The following is a 23,205-nucleotide window of genomic DNA, read 5'->3' on the forward strand; positions in this document are numbered from 1 at the left end:
TCTTGCTGCCTTTCCTCCGTGTTGGAATAGACTTAGCTTGTGCATTGAGGATCACTCCCTTGAGCAACCACTCTTCTTGAACTTCCCTCTCCCTGGGGTTGTGGTCCCTTAGGGCCTTACTGACCAGCCTCCTGAGCTTGTCAGAGTTGGCTTTCCTGAAGTCAAGGACTTGTGTTGCTGACTAACTTACCAGCTTTACGGTGGATGGTGAAGGTGATCGGCTCGTGGTCGCTGTCACCTTAGCTGTGCCAGTTTCAGCAGGGTGCAAATACTGGGGAGAGTTGATCTTCTGAGCACCTTGGTGTCCCAAATCTTGTCCTGCCACTTGATCTTTAGTACCTTGCACAGGAAGCAGAGCTGGAAGTGGTTTAATTTCTTGACATGATGCTGGTAAATGGTCCAGGTTTCTCAGGCATAAAGGAGGGTCGGAAGGATGATGGCTTTGTAAACCTTCAGTTTTGTTGAGGTTCGGATGGCTCTGCGGTCCCAGACTGACTTGCGGAGTCTGCCGAAGGCCACGCTAGCTTTCGCTAATCTCACATTGACTTCATCGTCGATGTGAACAGCACAGGAGAGCGTGCTGCCTAGATAGGCAGACTTGTCAACCATCGACAGTTGTTGGCCTTTGACTGAGACGTGTGGTTCCTAGGGTGTTGTGCCAGGTGCCGGTTGAAACATCACTTCAGGCTTCTTTGAGTTAATAGCGAGTCTGAAATTGTCACAGGCTAATGAGAGTAGGTCCACGTGAGCCTGTGCACAATGCACAGTCATCAGTGAAGAGGAAGTCACGAAGCATGGCTGTCTGGACTTTGGAGCCCACTCAGAGCCTGCACAGGTTGAAGATGTCTCTGTCAAAACAGTACCTGATCCCCATACCATGGTCATCATCTTGGAAGGCGTCTGACGGCATAGCAGACAGTCCCATGCTGGAGAGGGTCGGTGCGAGCACACAGCCTTGCTTGATGCCATTTGTGGCCAGAAAGGGGTCAGAGCATTCGCCACTCGCAAAGACACGTGCTGTCATGCCATTGTGGAACTGTCAGACCATATTGATGAATTTTTTGGGACATCCGTACTTTTTCATGATTTCCCAGAGGCCTTCATGGTTCACTGTGTCGAAGGCTTCGGTTAGATCAAGGAGTGTGAGGAGAAGGTCGATGTTCTGTTCCTGGCATTTTCTTGAAGCTGCCGGGCTGCAAACACCATGTCAGTGGTTCTGCGTTCTTTTCTGAAGCCGTTTAGGTCCTTTTCCATATAGGAGCAAGCAATATGGGCACATCCTGTTAGGGGTGGTACTGCTCTAATTTAAAAAAAATAATTACGTCTCATCTAACTGGAGGCCCTGCCAGGTGCTGTGTTCCATACACATTAAAGATTGTATCATGCTAAAAACCTAGGATTTATAGACTTAAATAATTTCTGGGTGCAATTAACAGTATTGATTTAATAACCAAAGCTGTCTTTGAAAAAATCTGCTCTTGGCATGAAGTGCTAGTAAGGAAGCAAGCAGTTACATTCTGTACTAATTTAACATTTGTACAGTATTGATAGAAGGAGCGTTGGGTCAATTAGCCCCTTTCTTGGCCAGCAAAGGATTGTTTTCTTAGTGCCTTCAAAAACAATTTGTCCGATACACTCTTTAAATTGTTCAAACAGTAGGTTTTACACCTCTTCTGGGAGACTGCTCCATAATCTGACTGTTTTTTAAGGACGTTCTCCCGATGTCCAGCCTGAGTTTCTAAGATACGAGAAGTATTTTGTTTCCCTATGCCATAGTGTCATTTTGGTGGAAGGTGCTATTAAACCAGTTTTGTTTTCTTTTCCGTTTTTAATTAAAGACTTTTGAAATTGATGCGAGCAAGGGGAGAGTTGTAAAATGAAATCCCGAAGAGTGAAGTGGAGTGGAAGGAAGATTCGATACACCGGGCAAACAAACATAGTGTTCTGGGTTGCCTGGCAGTGCATCCTCGGGCAACAAATTTAAATAAACGTTTTGGACCCAGGAAGAAGTTTAGATATTAAAAACTATGCATTTGCTATGCTGGTTGGGGAAAGTGGTCAATTCTGAGCTTGCTAAACATGTGTGCCTCACAACCATAGGAGACCCATTCACTGCTTTCCTTTTTTCTTTGTTCCTCCCTTTTGCCAGACCTATCTACGTAATCTTGGCATTGACCAATCACCTTCAAGTATACTGACTCCGTTTGCACCCAGAGGTCCAATCAGAGAGGTTGAATTTTCCCCGTCCGAGCTCAGAACATTGAAGGGGTCCACTGACACGTTAACAAAGCACGCCCAGCTCTCTGAAGGTATGGGGGATGAGAGGATTTTGGTGCATGAACCCTTCGGGCACTTGGTTACCTCTCACTTAAGGCTGGTTGCATGCCATATATCAACTTTCTTCCTCTAGACCTTTTTTTTTGTTGTTTTTTTGAAGCTAGAGCTGCTCCCAGCAAGAGTTTCAAGAATATGTTGCCATTATGCAAACAATCTGTTCTCTGGAAAGGCTGCAAGAATACTAATATGCATAATAATTTAACAAACTAAAAAAAAAGTGGAAATGTATTCACAATACTGATTGTACGTATGATTAATACTGATTATGTATTTTATGAATAAGTTTCTATTGATCTTTAGTGTGTCAAATCTGAATGTTCACTGAGGTAGTCATTCTGCTGCTGCATACTCTGGATCACAGTATTCATTTTGGCACGTACAAATATATGCTTTGAACATCAGTGTCTAGTGGGCTGAAACCAAAGTGCCCTAATGTTTCAAGGGATTTGTTGTGATAAGTGGTTTTAAGTGAAGCATCACAGGTTGAAAGTAGTTTCTTAAATGCATCTTGGAATAATCAGAGATGCTTCTTGCCAAGAGGTCGAGGTTGAACATTTCTCTTAACTTCAAAGCAGAACATCTGCCAAATTTAAATCTTTTGTTTCCTTGTAGGAGGTTCTCTGTCTGCTGTCGACATCACACAGACCAGCTTTAACTCGGGCAATTCGACTCTCAGCATGTCAGTAGCAATGTGCTCGGATGCTGGACCTGATACTCCAGTACCTACTGAACTCTCACCTCAGTATTCAAGATCTTCGAAAGACAAACCATTGAGTCAGTGCAGTACTGCCGCCTACCACCAACTAGAACTGCTTACTCTTCTTCCAGATGAAGGCAGCTTGGAGTCTTCAGTTGCCCCAAGATTAGTTGAGCCAAGGCAGCAATTACAAGCAGTTGCTGCCGATTTCCACTCGGATGAAGAAGGTCCTATGCTTGTTTCAAAGCACGTTCAAGATCTGATCGATAGATGCGACTCAAGGGATATTAGTAGCAGCCTAGAGAAGTTGTCTACCAGTTTGTTGGCTGAGGATATCGGTGAAATGGAAGTAAAAGGAGAACTACTTTCTTCAAATGCAGTTGCCTCTGAAAATGAGCTAAACAAGGACCAAGGAAACGATCCTTTCATTGAATCCAGCACGTTGAAAGAGATCCAGAAGCTTTTAGCACAGGCAGAGAAAATGACTCTGAGTCAGTTTGATCCTGTCCCTTCTCTTACCCCCTCCAGAGAAGTCACTGACTCTTCACTGGCATCAATTAAAAAGAAGGATGGCATTGAAGATTCTCGATTAGTGAGAGATGACAGCCCAGCGCTTCAAAGGCTGTTGTCCCGGGATGAAACGTTGACCAGAAAGAGCATGCAAGAAGATAACGTGCTAATAAAGACTCTCCATTCCTGCAAGGACAGTTTAAAATCAGAAAGAGCACTTGCTGGCAATTTACCTGTCAGTCAAGAAACTGCAGAACTGCAGAACAGACCAGCAGAGAAAATAGCTGGTGAAGATTTCAGGGTAGCAAAACCCATTGGAAGGTCTGAGCCAGAGGGCTGCAGTAGTGCAACCACAGATAAAAACCTGCTTGCTCCTGTGGCTGTTACAAAGAGCGCCACAAGTAGTGAATCGAGCATCAGAAGGGTTTTAGAACTGGAAGATCCTCCTACCACAGCACCGCTGGGGACCAGTGCCACTGTCCTCGGGGACTGTGAGCACGGCTCATCTAAAGCTAGTTTAGCTGGCAGCAAGGAGGGGGATGTCATTCAAGGGAGTGATGACAGTAGCAGCTTAGATTCGCTAGCTGCCCGTGTCAGAAACCTTCTGAAATACGAATCCCCTGAGATGCACGCAACACAAATCCTGAAGAGCGTAGAGGAAGAGGAGAAAAAAGCGCGAAGTAAGAAAGAAACCGTTTCAGATGAGACGAAATAGTGCAAGCTTGAGAACCTTGTATCTTTAAATTTTATAGAGGCGGCAAAGCTATCCGTCTTTATTGTCCAGTCCAGTCTTTTGCTTTTGCAGATGAATATGTCATAAAATTGTGGTGGTGAGATGCTCCAACTTCAACTTAAAGGTGGTTAGGTAGTTTCCCTCACTATTTCTGTTGGAAGTCCCATGCTTATGATTAGGAATTTTTTTCATCTCCTGTCTAAACTTATCCGCAGCCAGTTTGTATCCGTGTTGTTCTTGTGCCAATATTGTCCTTTGCTTAAATAGCTCTTTTCCTTCTCTGATGTTTACTTGCCACCTCCAATATATTCATAAAGGCAGTCATATACCCTTTCAGACTTCATTTTGCTAGGTTAAATGAGCCAAGCTCCTTTAGTCTCTTTTCATAGGATAGGCTCTCCATTCCTCTGGTCACTGGTATGACCCTTCCCTGCACCTGTTCCAGTTTTTTAATTTATCTGGGGGGTTTTTTGTGTTTTTTTTTTATTATTTTTTTTTTTTTTAGAAATGGGTGATCAGAGTTGTACTTTGTCTGTTTCAGATGAGGTCTCACCAGTGTCTTGTGCAGTGCCATTAATATTTCTCTTTTTGTACTGGAAATATTTCTGATGCATCTTAGGATTGTATCTGATGCAGCTGTAAAAAAGATAGCTTGATGTTTTGGCAAGCAAGGTTATTTGGGTAAATGTGATATCTTTTATTAGACCAACTCAGTAGTTGGAAAAATTGTTCTTTGCAAGCTCTCAGCCACAGGTGCCCTTCCTCAGGCTTGTCTGAGGAATTATTCAGTTGGTCTAATAACAGATATCACATTTACCCAAATAACCTTGTCTGCCTATGTCCTGAGACCAGGACAGCTACAACCAACACCCCCGAAACCTTGATGTTTCACACTCATTCTGTGGTTGACTAATACATCTGGGTCTCGTCATTTTTTCCAGCTAACGAGCTGTCATGTTACAGCACAAATTCTTGGTTTTAGTCCCCAAATACACGATCTTGCACTTTGTGCTGTTGAATTGCATGTCATTTCTATTACTCCAGTTGTCTCCATTGTCTAATTGATTCAGTGTAAAACTTCTATTTTCCTCTGCATTGAAAATGCCTCTCAGCTTTGTAGTAGGCGCTGCAGTTGTGATGGTCCAGGAAACATGCGAGAAGCATGGGGTTTTTGGTAATGTCTTTTATTGGACCAACTGTATAGTTAGGATACATGTTTGACAAATGACAGTGACCTGAGGAAGGGCACCCTGTGCCTGAAACCTTGTCTAACATCTCTTCCAATTATACAGCTGGTCCAATAAAAGACATTACCAAAAAAACCTCTTGCTTCCTGCATGTGCCCTGGACCTTCACAACTACAGCCCCCCCCAAAATCATGCTTCTCCCAACTTAATGCCATCAGTAGATTTCATTAAAACACACCTGCATTTTTGTGCCAAACTTATTAATAAAATATTAATCAAGATTGATCCTTGAAGATCTTGCCTAGTGATCACTCGTGGTTGATATTTTCCTCCTAGGTGCTTTTATATTTTACCAGTCTCCCAGTTTTCTTGTTTATCCTCCAGCTTTTCCATCTCAATGACTAATTTCATGTGTATCCCTGAATCAAAGTCTTGTTAGATTTGATTTGTTGCATTTTCCTTTGTTTAAAAAAACCTCAGTCATCCTGTCAAAGAATATACCAAGGTAGTTTTTTGTTTGGAACAGAAGAGGTCAGGAAGAACTGAATGAGCTTGTGGATTGGAATAATAAAAAGGGGGTGACATTTAACAGGAGAAAACTGTGTCATGCTCTGATGATCTGATACATTCTCAGATCATAGTGTAAAATCTTCTTACCAGCTGGAAATGACAAATATGATTGTGTTGCTCTGTGTCCACTCCTGCTGGCAAGTGTCGTCTTTTGTAAGTGAGAACATCATTTCTGGAAATTTTGTTAGGATTTGTTTTCATGATAAATAATGGTAGGACCTGTTGAGGGACAAACTTAATAACCTCGAAAACGGGCATAAAAGCAAGAGGTTGAAAGCTGGTAGAACAAACTACCAGGTTTTGGACTTGGACTAATAATTTTCTTTTGTAAAGTGGCAGCTCATTGCTGGGAAATGGCAGAGGAGGAGAAAGACGTAAATACAAGGGTTAATCATGGGTAACGGAGCCACCCATCATTGTAAGATGTATCAAATGAGGTATTTCCAGTAAGGACAGGGAGGTGTTACGGTAATTATTACTGTCATACCATAGACAAAGTGATCCCATGGTCAAGTCTAGTAATCTATTTAAAAAAAGTTCAAATGAAGAGGCGTGGAAGAGAGCTGAAAACAATAAGATTGCTAACCATTTAGAGCACTGAGGTCCTGGAACAGCTTTCAGTAGGAGGTGTGGGGGCAAACGGTATAACTAGGTTTAAGATGAATTTGATCGGTTTATAAAGTATTGAGGTTAACCGTGTTAGTCTGAAGACAGACAGCAGGTTGGGCAGGGTGGCACGCTGCTGGTCCGGGGAGGCCAGCAGCCTATTTTATCCGGTGCTTGGATGGAGCAGGTTTGTGCCTCTCTGAATCAGTGTGTGAGGTTCTACCCTGGCCTGCCTCTTTATGAAATACTGCTTGCCAAGGGGTTTGCACGTGGTATGGGACTGGGCTTGACCCTGAAGGTCTCTTGAAGTCCTGTACTTCTATGAGCCCTATTTTCTCTTTGTACATGCATTTAAAGGTGTCCTTCAAGAGAGTGGTGGCGAAGTGGTATTTGATTCACTATTGACGAACTACAGAGATGATTATGAGATCAGAATTAGGTAACAGGTGCATCATTCAGGTAGACGATCACTTAACGCAGGGGCGGGCAAATATTTTGGGCAGAGGGCCGCTTACTGAGTTTTGGCAAGCCATTGAGGGCCGCATGACAGGCAGCCCAGGACAGATAAATATTAATTTTCTAAATTTTTTAGGGGCCCCACGGGCTGGATAGAATGGCCTGGCGGGCTGCATCCAGCCCCTGGGCCGCATTTTGCCCACCCCTGACTTAATGGCATCCTGTTCTAAAAAATAAAAATAAAAATGAGCAGCCAGTTTAAATGGTGTCCTATTCCTGGCAGCTGTCATCTTGTATGTCTTGCACCTGAGTCTGTTCCTGTCCATCTCTGATGAACAGAAGTGTGAGACTCACCTCTGTGTGGAAACTCGACATAGGAGAATGGGGCTTTCTATTGTTTTATGTCCTTTATTCACAGCCTGGGTGAAGCTGAAACTGGCTAGCCACCCCCATGGCTCCTTGCCAGATCTGAATGAGGAGGACAGGAAGAGAATAGAAGAAATCAAGGCAGAACTGCTTTTGAGTGCCAGGAAATCTGCATTAGCCAAGGTAAGGAGGAGCTATAGGAACTGATTTAAGGGAAGTTGTGGAAGGGGGCAGATGGTGTTTTGTGTGTTTATAACCACTGATTTTTGTCATTTTAGTAAGTTGTATGGTGGTGTCTTGCTAGCAACGATGATTTACCACGGTGACATTTAATGAAAATTTCACCTCTCCATTTAGCCTGAAATTTACAGGAAATACTATGAGAAATTTGATCGCTTGCCATTTACTGAATTGTAACTGTTTGTTTAAGGGTGTTCTGATTCATATATTCCAATATATTGCATCCTGACTTGAATTTGTGAGTAAGCCAGACAGAGACTATATCGCCTCCAATCTGTCCTTGGATTTCTGTTTTCAGCATTTGTCTGAGCTAGTGTTAGCCATACTCTGTGGGATTTGGGCATCTACTCATAGGTCTGTGCATCTGAGACTGATAGAGATTTGGAAGCAAAAAGAGTGGAATGGAAGAAAATGTGGAGATTTTATTTTGAGAAATTAGTAATTGGTGGAAGAGGCAGGTAGCAGACTGAAGGAGCCTAGAGATGATACAGTAAGAGGCAAAAAAATGAGAAATCGGAAGGGGGAGAGCGGGGGGCAACCTTTGAGGTAATCACAATAAACTTGAATTTCAGCCTCCAGTCATCATCTGTCCTTCAGTGGCTGTCATCACCAGGAATCTTGTGCCCTGTAACAACAACGTAGTTAAAACAACTTTATTTTCCTTTCTGTGTAGTATATCTGGCCCTGAGATCCTCAGGAGAGAAGTTAGCAGTGAAAGAAAAAAAAAGACACTCCAGATTATATCAGTATAATTGATTGTGTCCTTTGCCACATAATATCTTAGAAAATATCACCTCTGTGTACGTACATTTTATGATTTAACTAGCTTACTATGATGACTGTGTAGAGGACTCTAACTTAGAAAGGCTTGCTTTTGCTTTGCAACTCTTTGAAGCTGTCCTGTGGCTGCAGAATATTGTTTCTTCAGGTTTTCTAACCAATCTTCTAGATTCTGCTTGGAAAGAGAAATGCAAGTGCGCTTCCTATTTCGAACAAAAACAAAAGTGGCAGCAAATAGATGGTAAATCCAAAGATTGGTTTATACTACTATACCTGATGTAAATCCAACATGAGAGACATGAGATGATACAGAGAAGGCTGAAGTATTTCATGCCTTTTTTTCCTTCAGTCTTCACAAACTGGGGCTAGCTGCCTCATAGTGAGCGGAGTTGGTAGCAAAGTTAGGGAAGGAGGCAAACAACCTCGAGTTAGGGTAGAACAGGTCCGGGTCCCTTAGAGAAGCAGATGCTCTCAAGTCGGCAGGGTTGGATGGGATGTACTCTTGGGTACTGAAAGAATTGGCTCAGGTAATTTCAGAGCCAATCGCTGTCCACTGGGAACTCATGGAGGTTGGTTGAGTTCCCCGGTGATTGGAAAAGGAAAAATATAGTGTCCATCTCTGAAGAAACAGGATTTGGGGAACTACAGACCAGTCAGTCTGACTTTGATGCCTAGAAAAGTCATTGGGTATGTCTTCAGGGACTATTGAGAAGCACCTAGAGGATAACACGGTGGTTGGGAATAGCTAGCACAGATTCAGAGCAAGTCCTGCCTGGCCAACCTGATCTCCTTCTGTCAGGTCTTGTGAATGGTGGGAAGGCAGTGGATGTGATTATACCTTGGCTTTGGTAAGGCTTTTGAGACTGTCTCCTACATCATCCTTGGCTGGGATGATGTAGTTGGGGCTGGTCCTGCTTGCAGCAGGGGGTTGGACTAGATGTGACCCCCTGAGGTCCCTTCCAGCCCTAACTTTCAATTATTTTATGTTCTCATGAACAAACTAAGGAAATGCAGACAAGATGAAAGTGCTGTGAAGTGGACACATAACTGGTTGGCACATTGTGTTCAACAAGTAGTCATCAATGGCTTAATAGCTAATTGGGGGGGAGGTATCAATGGGGGTTGTCCCAAGGTCTGTCCCCAGCCTGGTATCATTTAATACCCTTCATTCATGTTTTAGATGGTGGGACTGAGTGCATGCTTAGCAAATCTGCAGATGCCCCCGGATTGGGTGGAGTTGCAGGCTGGGATCCAGAATGACCTGAATAGACTGGGAACATAGTTTGCAATCAGCCAGATGAGTAAGGTTGGGTTGGTAGCTAGTTAAATCATAAAATGCATGCACACAGAGGTTGGGTTGATTAAACAAGGATTGGGTCCTCCTTGCTGCCCCGGGAGTGCGCATAGCGGCGGGGAGCTGGCCCCACCCTCCCAAACCTGCAGCTGGCAGGCAGCAGTGGGGAAAGCCCGTAGCCCTGGCAGGTGGGGACCCCTTCTGTGTGTGTGTGTGTGTGTGGGGTGGGGGGGTGCAGAGGGCTGTGGCAGGGAGTGAGGGGCACCAGCAGGGCTGTTGCAGCTGTGGGTCGGGGAGTGAGGGGTGCATCAGCAGGGATGGAGAGGTTGTAGGGGGAGTGAGTGGCATGAGCTGGACTGGGGGCTGTGCAGGGGGAGTGAGGTGCACGAGTAAGGCTGGGAGGGCTGTTGGGGGGTGGGGAGTGAGGGGTATGAGCAGGGCCAGGAGGCTGTGGAAGGGCGTGAGCAGGGCCAGGGGGCTGTGGAGGGGAGGGGAGTGAAGGGCCTTTCTTTTAAATCATGGATTTTGGGTTTTTTTATCAGAGAATTTGTCACTTTTTTTATTGGGGAGAACCAGGATCCCTGGTTATAACAACAGGAACGTCACTTGCAAACCAAGGGAAGTGATTCTTCTGCTCTATTCAGCACTGGTGAGGTCTCACCTGGAGTCTTGTGTCCAGTTTTGGGTCCTGCACTTCAAGAAGGAGGTGGGCAGATTGCAGAGAGAGATCAGTAGAGTAACAAAAAAAAAAAAGAGAGAGAAGCCTGCCATATGAGGAAAGGCAGCAAGAATGAGGGTTATTTAGTTTGAAGAAGAGAAGATTGAGAGGAGATTTGAGAACAGTCTTCAAATACCTAAAGGAGGATGGAGATGGGCTTTTTTCTGCGACTGCGGGGGTCAGAGCTAGGAGCAAGGGCCTCAGGCTGCAGCCGGGGAAACTTAGCTTGGAGGAACTTTCTGACTGAGGGTGGTCAAGCATTGGAACAAGCTGCCTAGACTAGGAAGGGCATCTCGATGCCTGGACGTTTTCAAGAGCAGATTAGACATGTGGCGGGGATGGTTTCGGCAGGGAGAATCCTACCTTGAGCAGGGGGCTGGACTAGATGACCACGTGAGACACCTTCCGGCCCTACTTTCCTATGACCCTGTGACTCTAAAGCTATTTTCCAGTACTCTTTAGATGCTATAATACAGCTTTCTCCTGGCTTTTCTTTTTTTTTGATTGCACTGATTTTGAGTATTCTGGCTGGGGCAGGAAAGGACATGCTTTTTCTTTCTTGTGAGAATTGAACATTTTGTCCTGTTTTAACTCTGGACGAAAGGTCTATGTCAAATTGTTGCAAATTAGGAATAGAAAAATGTAGGCTCAAACCAATCGAGAGCTTTTCCCCCCATTTTGATCTTTTAAAAGGTTTGTTTATTAAACATTAGCTTAAATTTCAAAACAGAAAATGGTTTTGAAGTGAAACATCACGCTTCTTTTTGCCGTTCTCAAAACCAGCATGGGTAATTCATCAAAGCAGACCTTTTCTTGTAAGCGTTTGCGATTTTGAAATTTGTTTTTCATTGGAAAATTCTGATTTGTCATTGAACAGTTTCCAGCTAGCTCTACTACTGTCAGAGTTTCAGAATGAGATTGGAGATGCTCTGGCTTGAAGAAGACAGAGACAGGAAAAGCATAATATTTTTCTCTTTCTACGCTTGGAAGAACCAACTAAGACAAATTGCTCTTTCGAATTCATACGGTGAAGTCTTCCCCAGACCTTTCATTGTTGTCAGTGCTGTCTGCTGCAATTTTATGACTCTGCAGCTCTGTTTGAGCAATATGGGTTATGCCTCTTAGGTTTTTAGGAATGAAACTCATGAAAATTTAGCTTCTGAGATACTGCAGCCAGTCCAGTGGAAAATCTATGGGAGCTAGATGAAAAGAAAATGCAGAAGTGGAGAGGGGAGACTTATTGAGAGCCAGAGGGAGTCTGAGATCTTCCCTCCCCTGAGTTTTAAGGCTCCTAATCAGCAAAGCTATTACATTTCATCCTTGGGACATATTTAAGTGCTTTTCTGACCTGAGATTTAAAACACTAGAATAAAAAGACTACTGTCCATTTAAAAAAAACCAACAAAAAACCCAACAACCACCCAACCCCAGTTTATGCTGAAGTTCATTGTTTTCCCAGTATGATTTACAATTACCATAACCAAAGAACGGAAAAATACATTTTTTTCCCCAGCTTTTTCATTTTGTGCATTTGGCAGCTCAGTGTTTAGTCATTTCCACTGCATTCCTACATATTGAATAAGTTGATTTCAGAGCAGATCAGTTTGTGCCTTATCTCTTGTGAGTCGTTTCTCTGTTACAGCTGAGGTCCGCATGCCCAAATAAACCCAGCGGCTGTCTCTTCTGTCATTACCTTATCACTGAATGCACCAGGGCATTTTTTTCCCCCCTGGGCAACGCTCAGGTTATAGGTCGGGTACATTAGGCAGCATATTGCACTCTCAGCAGCGTGCCTGTCTGGGCTGCAGAGCACCAGAGCAGGCGAGCCAAATGGACACTTTTCTTCTGATGAGCCGAAAAGGAAGGGTTCAGGCTCCCGGTGCTTATTGGCAGATTTGTCTTGTTCTCAAATGGGCCTGTTTTGTGAAATGCCACAAATGTCAGCTCTTCCTTATGCAGGATTCCTTTATCCTGCTTTATTACCTTTTTTACTTGAATCCAGGGTAAGATTCCCCTCCCCACCCTTCAGTTTGGGGGGCCACCCCCTCATCTTAGATTTAAGCACAATGGAGGGGTGGGACCACTGGCTCCAAATCTCTGACCCTGAGCCTGGGGTCAGAGTCGGAGCTGCAGTTACTAGTCCCTGCTCCCCCGCTCCCCCAGCTCTTCTCTTCCTGCAGCTTCTGTTCTCTGCCACCACTCCCTCACCGCCACCGCTGCTTGCTTTCCCATCGCACCCCAAAATTTGCCATAGCCCACCCAGCCCCCACTCCCAGCACCGCTGCCACCCATACCAAGCAGGGCGTGGACCCCAGCCCCAGCCCGCAGCTGCAGCCCGCCCTCCGCCACGCAGATCTGGGGGCACACAGAAATTATGAAGCTGTCAAGGTAGACCCTCTGGCCACTCTTAAAGCTCATTCCACCACAGCACTAATGCCTTCAGCCGTAGCAGTGGAAGATGTCCCTGGGGATCTAGCTACGTGCTTGTAATGCATTATCCTGTTGTTGAAGCCTTCGGGAAAGGTGCTGCATTTAGGAAGGCTGCATTCCCATCCTTATCTTTCTGAAGGCCCTGAGGTCCCACGTGTATTGGTTCTAAGCAGCGATGTAGCAGAAACAATTAGTTAAATGTGCTTATGGGTGATCACTCAAAGCAGAAGGGGAAGTTGCCCACAGAGAAACAGGCCATTTTTGAGCTGTCATCCGTATGCGCAGTCCATGACCTGCTCTTTTTCTTTTGTGCCTCGCAGCTTGTTTTAGTAAGGATAATTGAGAAAGGGAAACATTAAACTGGTTTAACTGCACATGTATTAGGGGCTTGGAATAGTTAGACTGACTTTTAAATATCCTTTAGTTACACTGGTTTATGCTGCTAGCATGAGACTTTAAAGTAGGCATTATTAGACTATGAGGGTTTTCTTGCCCAAAGTGTTTTATTTCTGTTGACATTTTGGATGTGGGGGAAAATTGTGTTAATGTCTGCTTGAATTTACGGTTTAGATCAGACAATTTGTAATTCTCCTGACTGGCTTTATTTGTTCATTCCTTCATGTTGGCTGTTGGAAGAGCACTTATTCATACCTCCATATGGCCGTGTACTAATGAGATAGTGTTATGTTTTCCCAGTTGTCTCAGTCAAATGATAAAGTAATGAGTTGCATTGATTTTTTTTTTAGGCTGAAACAGGTCATTTGAGCTTTGTCCAAGTCAATAGATTTGTTTTACGTTAGCTTTTACCAGCATCATTTGAAAGGACGCTAATTTTGAATGCCTTCAAATTAAGGGGATGCAGATGCAAGCATTTTAAAGTGATATAGTTTTGTCTTTGCCAGTGAAATTCTGCTTCTAAAGAAATTAGAGAGGCCTAAGATTTTATGGAGCTAATATGAGCCCTAATGATTTTGATATAAAACACTGCTGATCAAAATGACTTGTCTTATCTGTTTCTAGCATGTGATAACAGTGGTACTTCCTCTGACACTAATTTGTATCAAAAGATGATGGGATGCAGTGATGTAAGAAAGATCTGCTTTCTAGCATGCTGTGTGGAATGTGATTGGTGCTGTGATGGGATTAAACTCATGCTGTGTCTCTTAATCAGCAGACCCCATTGACTGAAGGAATGGTAGACTTCTAGTTGAGTTTTCTGCATGCATCTGGAAGTGTGGTGTTTACTGACTTTGCTTGCAATATAAGTTTTGCTCCCTACAGGTGTACTCTGTCTCTACTTTCTTTTAAGCATGCCATCTCTTGCATCTCTCAGGTAAGCTACGGTAGAGGTTTTGGCACTCCTTCCTTAATGAAGGCATTCTTGGGAAGCTAGGGTTTTTCTTTTCTATCAGCATCCCTGAAGGGGAAGAACCAGAAAAAAGGCCACTTTTTGGTCTGGTTGCTGTTCCTTGTAAACAGGCATACCTTTAAACCCTGTTCTGTAGTGGCTGTAGCATGTTTAAAATGTCCATTATTAATCCAGAGAGTTTTGAAGGAAAGCCTTTTCTATTCAGCCGTTATCTGTGTATTTGCATATACGTTATTTAGTTCTACCATGCAGTAAACTAGAGTAACCAGAGCCAGCAAATGAACCCTTTAGATCTGTTCTATGCATTGCTTGTACTCTGCAACACTACACAAAAGCTTTTGCAGAGAAACCAAGCTTCAGAAATTGGAGAGCAAAACATGGAGGAGATGCTTTCTCTACCCCTGAGGAATTCACATGTAGAGCAGGGGCGGGCATTTATTTTGGGCAGAGGGCCGCTTACTGACTTTCAGCAAGCCATCGAGGGCAGATTAAAAAAATTAGAAAATTAATATTAGGGGCCCCACAGGCTGGATAGAATGGCCTGGCGTGGCCGCATCTGGCCCCCAGGCCGCATTTTGCCCACCCCAATGTAGAGGTCATACCCTTCTGCCACGCAAATTCGGAGGAATTGTGCCACTGACAGCAGTGCCAGCGTGTATCGTGCTCATAGACATTTGAAAGAGAGCACCGCGTCACCTGGAAGAGAAAGTAGGACAGCATCTTTTCTTGTTCCATTGATGAGCTATACCATGTTCATTTATAGTTTTATTCAGTTCATAAGCAAATCTGTGTGGATGGATGGATGGACATGACTAGATAGAAATAAATATAATGTTGATATAACCTGTGTTTTAGTCACTAATCAAGCCAGGAAAAAAGGAGATAAGTCTCAGTTAAAGAAAAGCCAGTTGGAAAGGACAACTGGGTCTTTACCTAACCCGTACGACTGTGCAATTTGCAGATTACACTGAGAGGCCTCCGTTTTCAGTAGTGAATTAGGTGATCCATGCATAACTTTTTGATTAATTTTAAATTTATTAAGTGCTTTGGAACTACAGAGGGTTTATAAATGCAGAATAAATATCGTGATGGTTGATACAGATCAATTCAATATCGGCTTTCATAGCGATGAACATATTGAATCGAATGAGTGCATTTTCTAGGCACTTTTAAAAATCTTTTCTGGTAAGTAGCTAATCAGGATCTGGAAATTTAAAAAATGTTTCCCTGGATTGCAAAGTCTAGCAGTCTTAACCACTTTCTAAAACAAGAGGACGATCCAGTGGGAGACGTACATGTTTGAACTGGGAGGGGGAAAAAGGTGAGATCCATCTGGAGACTGAAAAGATATTGCAAACTAACAGTTGCTTTTTAAAAAATTCTTGATTTTTTTTTTTTTTTTTCCACTTGCATTTTAATTTTCTTGTCAGTGTGTCAGTGGCTTGCACTTGTGTATGTGTTGTTCTCTGTTGGATAGACTTATTTCTTAGCATCAGGGGAAGAGCTATTGAATGTGGGAAGTACAAAACTTCAAAGCTCTTTAATTAAAAATTTTACTCGTGTGTCAGTTTAAAGAATAGCTTTTTGCTCTGTTTTTGTCAATAATTGAGTTTTCCTGTGACTTGATTATGAAACGTGCTTGCACTTCAGAAAGTCTGCTGGAGTGGAATGACTTAATACATCAGGGAGAGTTTTATGTGCCCAGATCTTTCTTCTAGTGACAGCTATATCATGGCAGAAGATCTAACAGCAGCAGTGTTCTCATAACCTTAAAAACGTCCTTTCTGGTTTAAATGAAAAGTGTGTTTTGAAGGCCGAGACTGAGCTGTATGGCATAATGGGCTTCTGTGAAACCAGCCAGTTGTTTTCACAGAACCTCAAAATTTAATTTCGTAGCACTCTCGAGGCATGAGTGCTTGAGGATGGGACAGTTTTGTTCACGTCGCGGCATGTGATGGGGAGCCCCTTGGTAGCTCGTGACCTAAAGAGCAGAAGGAGCTAGTTAAGTTTGACATGGCTAATGGCCAAACCTTATTATGAAACAGTGAATATTGATGTCTCCAGGCCCCATCTGGGATCCAAGTCCTACTGTATTAGGCTGTATGCAAACATTGGAGTATGAAGAAAAGGAGATTAAGAAGGAGCATGATGGCAGCTTCCCAATGTTTGAAAGGTTGCTGCAAAGATGACTTAAGAACCAGTGTGCTCCCTTGCTACAGAAGGCGGTGCACAGATGCGAACTGTGGAAAAACAGGGTTAGGGCAAATTTTCTAACTACGAGACCAGTAGAAGCGTGGGACAAGTTGCCCCAGGGAAGCTGTGGGTACTTTTGAATTGGAGGTTTTCAAGAGCAGGCTGGAAAGACATCTATTTAGGATGGTTTAGATATAGCGTAGCCCATGTTTGTACAGGGGCAGCTGACTCAGTGGCCCAAATGATCCCTTCCACTCTGATCAGCCTATGAACAAAAAGTTAAAAAGACTGTCTTGAAGACTTTACCATCTAGGTTTATGCCAAGCTGCAAGTGAAACGAACCAGTGGAAGGGTGGGCATGTGGGAGACCAGATAATAGTGAATAAAGTGTGCAAGTTCCTGATTGTCAAGAAGCACTTACCACTTTCCCCTTGCCTGTCTAGGGAAAACCTAAATGTTGTAAAAACTGGAAAAATCTTTTTATGAACTTCACCACTGGGGTTTGGTATGTTGTGGGATTGAAAAGGCACTAGCTATGTACCTGGCACATGTGGAGGCAAGTCCCTGCTTATAGTCCTATGGGCAGTTTTACTCCAAAGTGTGAGTTTTCCTCTATGACACCAGAACTTGTTATTTCTCATGTTAGTATTTGTCTGAATTTTGAAACTCTGGTCCTTATTATAGATGCGTACACCTTTTTTTTTTCTTTCAAGAATCTGTGTTTTTTGCCTTTTCAGGATTCGTGGGGAAACAGCTCAGACATTATACCAAGTCAGAGCCATAATCAGAAGCACTACCCTGAACATTTCCCCTCTCCATATAGCGAACAGAAGCAAACTGACAACCAGATGCAGGATTTCGAACTTGAGCCTTCAGAGTCATATGGAAGATGGGTCATGCCAGTATATACAATTGACTCACCTGATTATTCTCTATCGAGTAATACACAGTTTAAAGCTTTGGATACCTTCCAAGCACAAATCCCAAACCAGCTTCACGCCCTGGCAACTAATCCCTTTGATATCAGTATTGAGCTTACCCCCTCGTGTAAAGATGTGGATGCGTGGTTGATGGGATTGGTGGATGCCCCTAATGCACAAACAGAAGAGGAAGTGCGTTTTCCAGCTCAGAAGAAGCTATCTGTAGAAAAACCATCTGCAGAAATTGCTAAACAGATTACCTCCATCACATTTGCATCCAGAAAACGTTCCTTGTCTCCTGTCCTTGGTACTAGCCTTACTGAAGATGCTCTTCATGGTGTAATACCATTGCAAGTTGGATCTACTAGCATTGAAAAGCAGCAGCTTGAAAAGCGACATCTAGAAACTTCTGAGTCATGTCCTTCAAGTCCAACAGCCACTTGCACTCTAGCTAGTGGTGTTAAGCCTACTGCAGACCAAGACAGTTTTCACCATGTAGTCACGGATGTTGTCAAACCTGGAGCTCATCTAGGGAAAGACCAAGCCCAAGAGTCTAAATCCATATATCCTGACCCATGTTTCAGCCTTGTGGGAACTAGTTTTGAAGCAGCTCAGACTTCTGCTCAAGATGCTGTTGGGCTGGGCAGGCTTAATGCCAGACTTCCTGTGGCTGATTGTGATAAGAAATTTAATCAAGAATCAAATACGTTGAATGAACCCGTTCCCATAAGTTTTTATCAGCAGGGAAAGACGAGTCCCTCCAGCCAAGCCCAGGTTACAGAAGATCCAGTTTATAGCCCACAAGCTCATTTGCTTAAAAGCCATAATAATTTGACAGAGAAGGAGGATAAGCTTCCATTTGATATATTCTCTCTCCATCACGCAGATATGGAGACAGGACATGGTAATGGGATACACAGTCCCTCCCCAGATCAGATTTTGGCCGCCATGCCGGTATCCCCTTCATCTCCAACAAAAAAGGCTTTGTCTTGTGTCCGTATAACTCTGTCCCCAAAATGTGCTACTTCAGAGCCATGTGGTAACCTCAGAGCTGAAGCAGAAACAAGGTTTAACGACAGAATTAAGAGTGATGTTCAGCCAACACTAGTAAGGTCTCCGAAAACTTCGTTAGAGCCTGTCTCAAAGTTACCAACCGCTGAACTTGTTCCAATGGATCAAGGGTCTTCATACTTCCCAAGGCCAGGATCTTTACCACCTCCATCTCCTGTGCATCCCTTTGTTCCAGGCACACCAGGACTAGCACACGATATAAAGCATGTGCCCCTGGAAAGCAGCCAGAGAGTCCCCTCCTTGAGGGAGGCACACACCAGAGGTCTGGATACAAGTGGACGTAATGTGCAGGATGGCTTCAGGACTCTGGTTTCTGCACAGACTGGAAAAACAACATCTGATGCCATTACTCAGATCACAACAGAAAGCCCTGAAAAGACAACGTTTTCAGCAGAGATTTATGTTAGTACAGAAGAGGAGGAAAACCCTGCCCTCGTATCCTCTCGCCAGAAGGCATGCAGAATCCCCAGCCTTGGCGCTTCATCTCAGAACCAGATTTTCTCATCCCACAGGCCAGCTGGTGAGAGATTCAGTGCATCTTCCGCAAATCTCTGGCCCCTTTTTCCCCCACCCAACTTTGCCAAGTCAGGAGTTTGGTTTCTTGTCTTTTTAGCATGAGAACAAAACCTTTTTTTTTTTTTTTTTAAAGAAGTGTGGAAATAGGACCACCGAGCGACTTTGGTATTTGATCCTGGAATTTAAAACAATGCCTATCAAAGATCTTTTGGGGCCAGGAAGGGAGTAACCTGGCTATTCACTAGGGTCTACACAACTTAAAACGCCCTAGTGTGATTCTGTTCCATCAAGAAAAGCCATGAATACATCTACTTTTTGTAATACATGGTCATCTTGCTTTTAAGATAGGATCTCAGGAGAGCAGTGTGGCGGAGGACCTACCACCTTTTGCCTTAGCTGGTTTTCAGGGACTTGAGCAGGGTGGAAGAGAAGTGCACTTGGGTGCCTAAATGCTGGTGGGACGGGTTTTACGCAGCTGTTGAGAGCAAATGTGCTAGTACTGATACATAATCAGCATAGACCTCCCCTGGTGCGTTACTCCCATCAATGCAGTCAGGTGCAAATTTACACCCCTCACACCAAAGAGGGCTGTTATACATTAGCAGTGTCTGCAGACATAACATCTATTGAATTTTCTTTGCCTAGGCTCTGGCTGTCTCTTGAGATGCGTGTAAAATAACCCCAAGAAGTCATACGGTGCTGAGGAAAGATTCTTTATGCGGACACCTTCAGCTCAATTGAAATGGGAGTCCTACATGAATAATGGCTTGTTATCTGTATTGTTAGGAAGCAGTAAATCTTCCAGTACTTGTTAACTGCAGCAAGCCGAATCCTTCAGTAGCTTCAGCATAACAACACATTGTATTTATTGACCTAAATCGGGCAAGTGCCTGTAATAGCATAGATATACGATTTCACTGTGAGCAATGTTGGCATGTTACGTAATGTGTTTTAGTTACGTAGTGGTGGTCTCAGTCACAAATTTTATTAGTCTTTAAGAGAAATTGTGGCTTATTAAGCCATCTTATCTAGCTATTAATCAGGTCAGCCCTCTAAACAGCAGGTAGGTGCTTATCTGCTGATTCTTTAATGAGCATATTCTTTAGGGAAATAGTCAACCTGCACACTGATCACAAGCTATGCAGCCCATTTTCTGGGATTTGTGTTGGCCTTTGTATTACAGAAGGTTGTATTACAGCATTGTATTTTGATTTCTGTTTCCTACGCTGCTTTCAGTATGTGCAGATCAGCCTTTACTGGTGCCGTACAAGCCTTCTGGTAGCAGAGAGATGTACTACGTTCCCCATCCAAAGGAAGCACCCAGAATATCTCCCGTCAGGTCAGAGACCACTATTGAGAGCTCTCACTCAGGTATTTGCATTTCTCTGAACTTTTACAAAGCCGAGCCAAAGTCTCTTCTGAGGTTCAAGCATAGAGCGGTTGTAGCCAGTTGGGCCAGATATGCGTAATATATTTGCAAAACATCTTCTTGTCTGTTAGATTCAGTTCTGTTTTAAACCATGTGCATTTAGAGTAACTGCATTGGTTTCAGTAGTTATTCTGCGCAGATCCATAGTGCGTGACTAAGACTAGAAAGTCGTGCTGTATATTTATGCTGCTTGTATTTTGGCTTTATAACACAACCATGTAAAAGCTTGGACTTGAAGGATATGACTTTGAATTCTTTAGTTAAAAAGAGATGTTATTACTTTGATCTATTCCTACTGCATTGCTCAAGAGTTTCACAATTGCTGGTAGATTTTTCTTTTAGTTCTTTTTTCTCTCAGGAATTGCATTTTGGATTATATCATTTTCCCCACCAGTTCTCTCTTCCCTTCTAATCCAGTTCCCCACTTCTATATTTCCTCTGGCACATTCCCTTTTGATGTATCTCGTTACTGATGCATTCTGAAGTGTTGTGTGATGCTAAGCATTAAAGAAAGTTACCAAATGCATGATCTAGAACAGGGCTGCTCCACCTCCAGCCCATGGCCAAATGCAGCCCATGGAGCTGTAACATCTGGCCCACAGGGCTCCCCGTGGGTAGGGGAATTTGGCCGCCCTCCCCTGCTGCCAAATTCCCAAACCCAAGCCTCCTTGCGTATCAGAGCTGGGCCACGTTGACCCCTTCTCCCCCCCCCCCCCCCCCCCACACACACATACACACACACTTTTTCTCCCCTACCCCACTGCTGGGGGAATTGAGAGTGGGTCTTGGCAGATGCAACTTTCTCATGACATCATGGCATCTCTATGCAACCAACCAGTGTGTTTGTCAGGAGAGGCAAACCATGGATCATCTTTGGAGATGCCCTGTAGCACCACAATGCACCCCACAAAGTCTGGCAACACCAACACCAGAAGCAGCGGCCTGTGCAGAACATTGGGAGCAGACCATATAGGAAGGCTGGACTGGAGACATGATGAAGAAGATGACTGTGGGGCTGGGTTGAGCCTCCTCGTGTCCCTGCCCCGACTCCCGTGACTGGGTTGGGGTTGGGTCCAGCTTCCTTTCCTACTCACGGGGCCAGGTTGGGGCTGGGTTTATCCGGGTCTGCCCCACCGCCTCTCTCCGCATGGCTGGATGGATCACTGCCGTACCTGTGCCATGTGTTGGATCAACACCACCAGCCAGATCCAGCCTGTGGGTGGACTGCCCACCGCCTATGCAGCCCGCTGGCCAAAAAGGTTGAGCGCACTAAGTGAGTTCATTTTAGGCTTAAATATAAAACGTTTGATTTCTGCTTTGAAATTTTTCAAACTACTATTTTTTAGGTTAAAGAGGCAAATAACTCGTGATTTATCAACAATGTGGCCTGTTTCTCTTGAAATATTGTCAGTAGCAACACGTGCAGCATCTTAGACATGATGGACCTAATTTTTAGGTTGGCGTCAAGCTGGGCTTCCCTTTGACATACAGGCACTTGTGGACACAGTTACTGTCGCAAAAATGGTCCATCTCCCTGCTGTGTGGGCACAGTTGAGTAAATAAGGATGTTAGTCACATTAACTGTGCTGGGTACTACCGGTAGATTCAAAATTGCATCTGTGGTTATTTGTATCTATATAATTACTTGAGCAGGAGTGGAACTTGAGGTTTCAAATTTGTTGGTCTTTCCTGTTTCCAATTCGGTTTGCTCTATGATGCTATAATGTCTCTGAAATATTATGGGGCAGAGAGAGGCAGATGCAATACAATGGTTTTGCAGAAACTATGCAGATGCCATGTTGACCTGACATACCTCAGGCTTTTAAAATAAACTGCACAGGAGTGGAGGAAACAGAATTAAATGACTGCTGAACGTAACCATGCAGAGCCGACAGAATATACACCAGTGAGTTGCCTTTTTAGGCTTTCCAATTGTTATGACACAGGAACGTGGCATTAAGGGAGTCCTGCTGTAAAAATGTATTGCTGTCTTGAACCTTTTGTCTGGAGCTTGCACAAAGGTAAACATTTTATATAATTTCATAGTTTCATAGTTAGTAGGGTTGGAAGGGACCTGAGCAGAACATTGAGTCTGACCCTGTGCCATGGAAAAAATAAAACGGGGTGGGGGGAAAAAAATCCCTCTAGTTGCAGTTTTGTGTACTACCAATTTTCTCCATCACTTTGTATTCAGTGGAGAAAATTTCTGTGCCTATCAGTCAGCAAAAATATCTACAATTTAATATGGGCTCAGCAGGAGGGAATATGGACTTCTTGGGCCTGTTTTCAGGTCCCCAAATGGCTTGTCTGAATAACCTAACTGTGCCTCCTACCCCATCAGTAGAGTGGCTGTAATACTTGCATGCCTCATCATGAAATACCTTGTGATGCTGGGATCAAAGACCTAGTAGAAAAGGTGCATAGTAATAAGTGGCTAATTCAGTTTTCTTACGTACTGCTTTGTTAGGACAACTCTGATCATGGACGATCAGCTGGGTGCCCTGCTGATCATTCCTTATTCGATAGTAAATCAGCCCGGACGTAGTGGGGATTACAGAAACGTGGTGGGACGCAACGCATAATTGGGCGGTCAGTGTCAAGGGCTATAGGCTGTACAGGAGGGACAGGATAGGAAAGAGAGGTGGGGGCGTGGGTGGGTCCTCTATATTAAGGAGGAATACACATCCTCGTCAATTAGCAAGGAGTCAGGGGAGGGGCACTCTGAAGTGCTTTGGGTTAGAGTACAAGGCAGTCGAGGGGAAAGGGACTTAACGGTGGGAGTC

At 43.9% G+C, this 23,205-nt stretch overlaps 1 protein-coding gene across 6 annotated transcripts in view; it reads left to right on the top strand.

The window, feature by feature from the left end:
- Window positions 1-23,205, top strand: part of ALMS1 (ALMS1, centrosome and basal body associated protein) — a 96,176-nt gene that overhangs the window by 35,469 nt on the left and 37,502 nt on the right. For 5 of the 6 annotated variants that reach the window (XM_019553176.1, XM_019553178.1, XM_019553177.1 and 2 more), the window contains exons 5-9: window positions 2,150-2,309; window positions 2,950-4,224; window positions 7,515-7,645; window positions 17,224-18,997; window positions 20,230-20,364. In XM_019553176.1, coding sequence (XP_019408721.1) covers window positions 2,150-2,309; window positions 2,950-4,224; window positions 7,515-7,645; window positions 17,224-18,997; window positions 20,230-20,364 — 3,475 coding nt within the window. The remainder of the gene's footprint in view (window positions 1-2,149; window positions 2,310-2,949; window positions 4,225-7,514; window positions 7,646-17,223; window positions 18,998-20,229; window positions 20,365-23,205) is intronic. The other variant, XM_019553180.1, reaches the window with a different exon arrangement.

The sequence above is a fragment of the Crocodylus porosus genome, unplaced genomic scaffold (assembly GCF_001723895.1).
Source record: "Crocodylus porosus isolate Cpor-Errol unplaced genomic scaffold, CroPor_comp1, whole genome shotgun sequence".
NCBI lineage: Eukaryota > Metazoa > Chordata > Crocodylia > Crocodylidae > Crocodylus > Crocodylus porosus.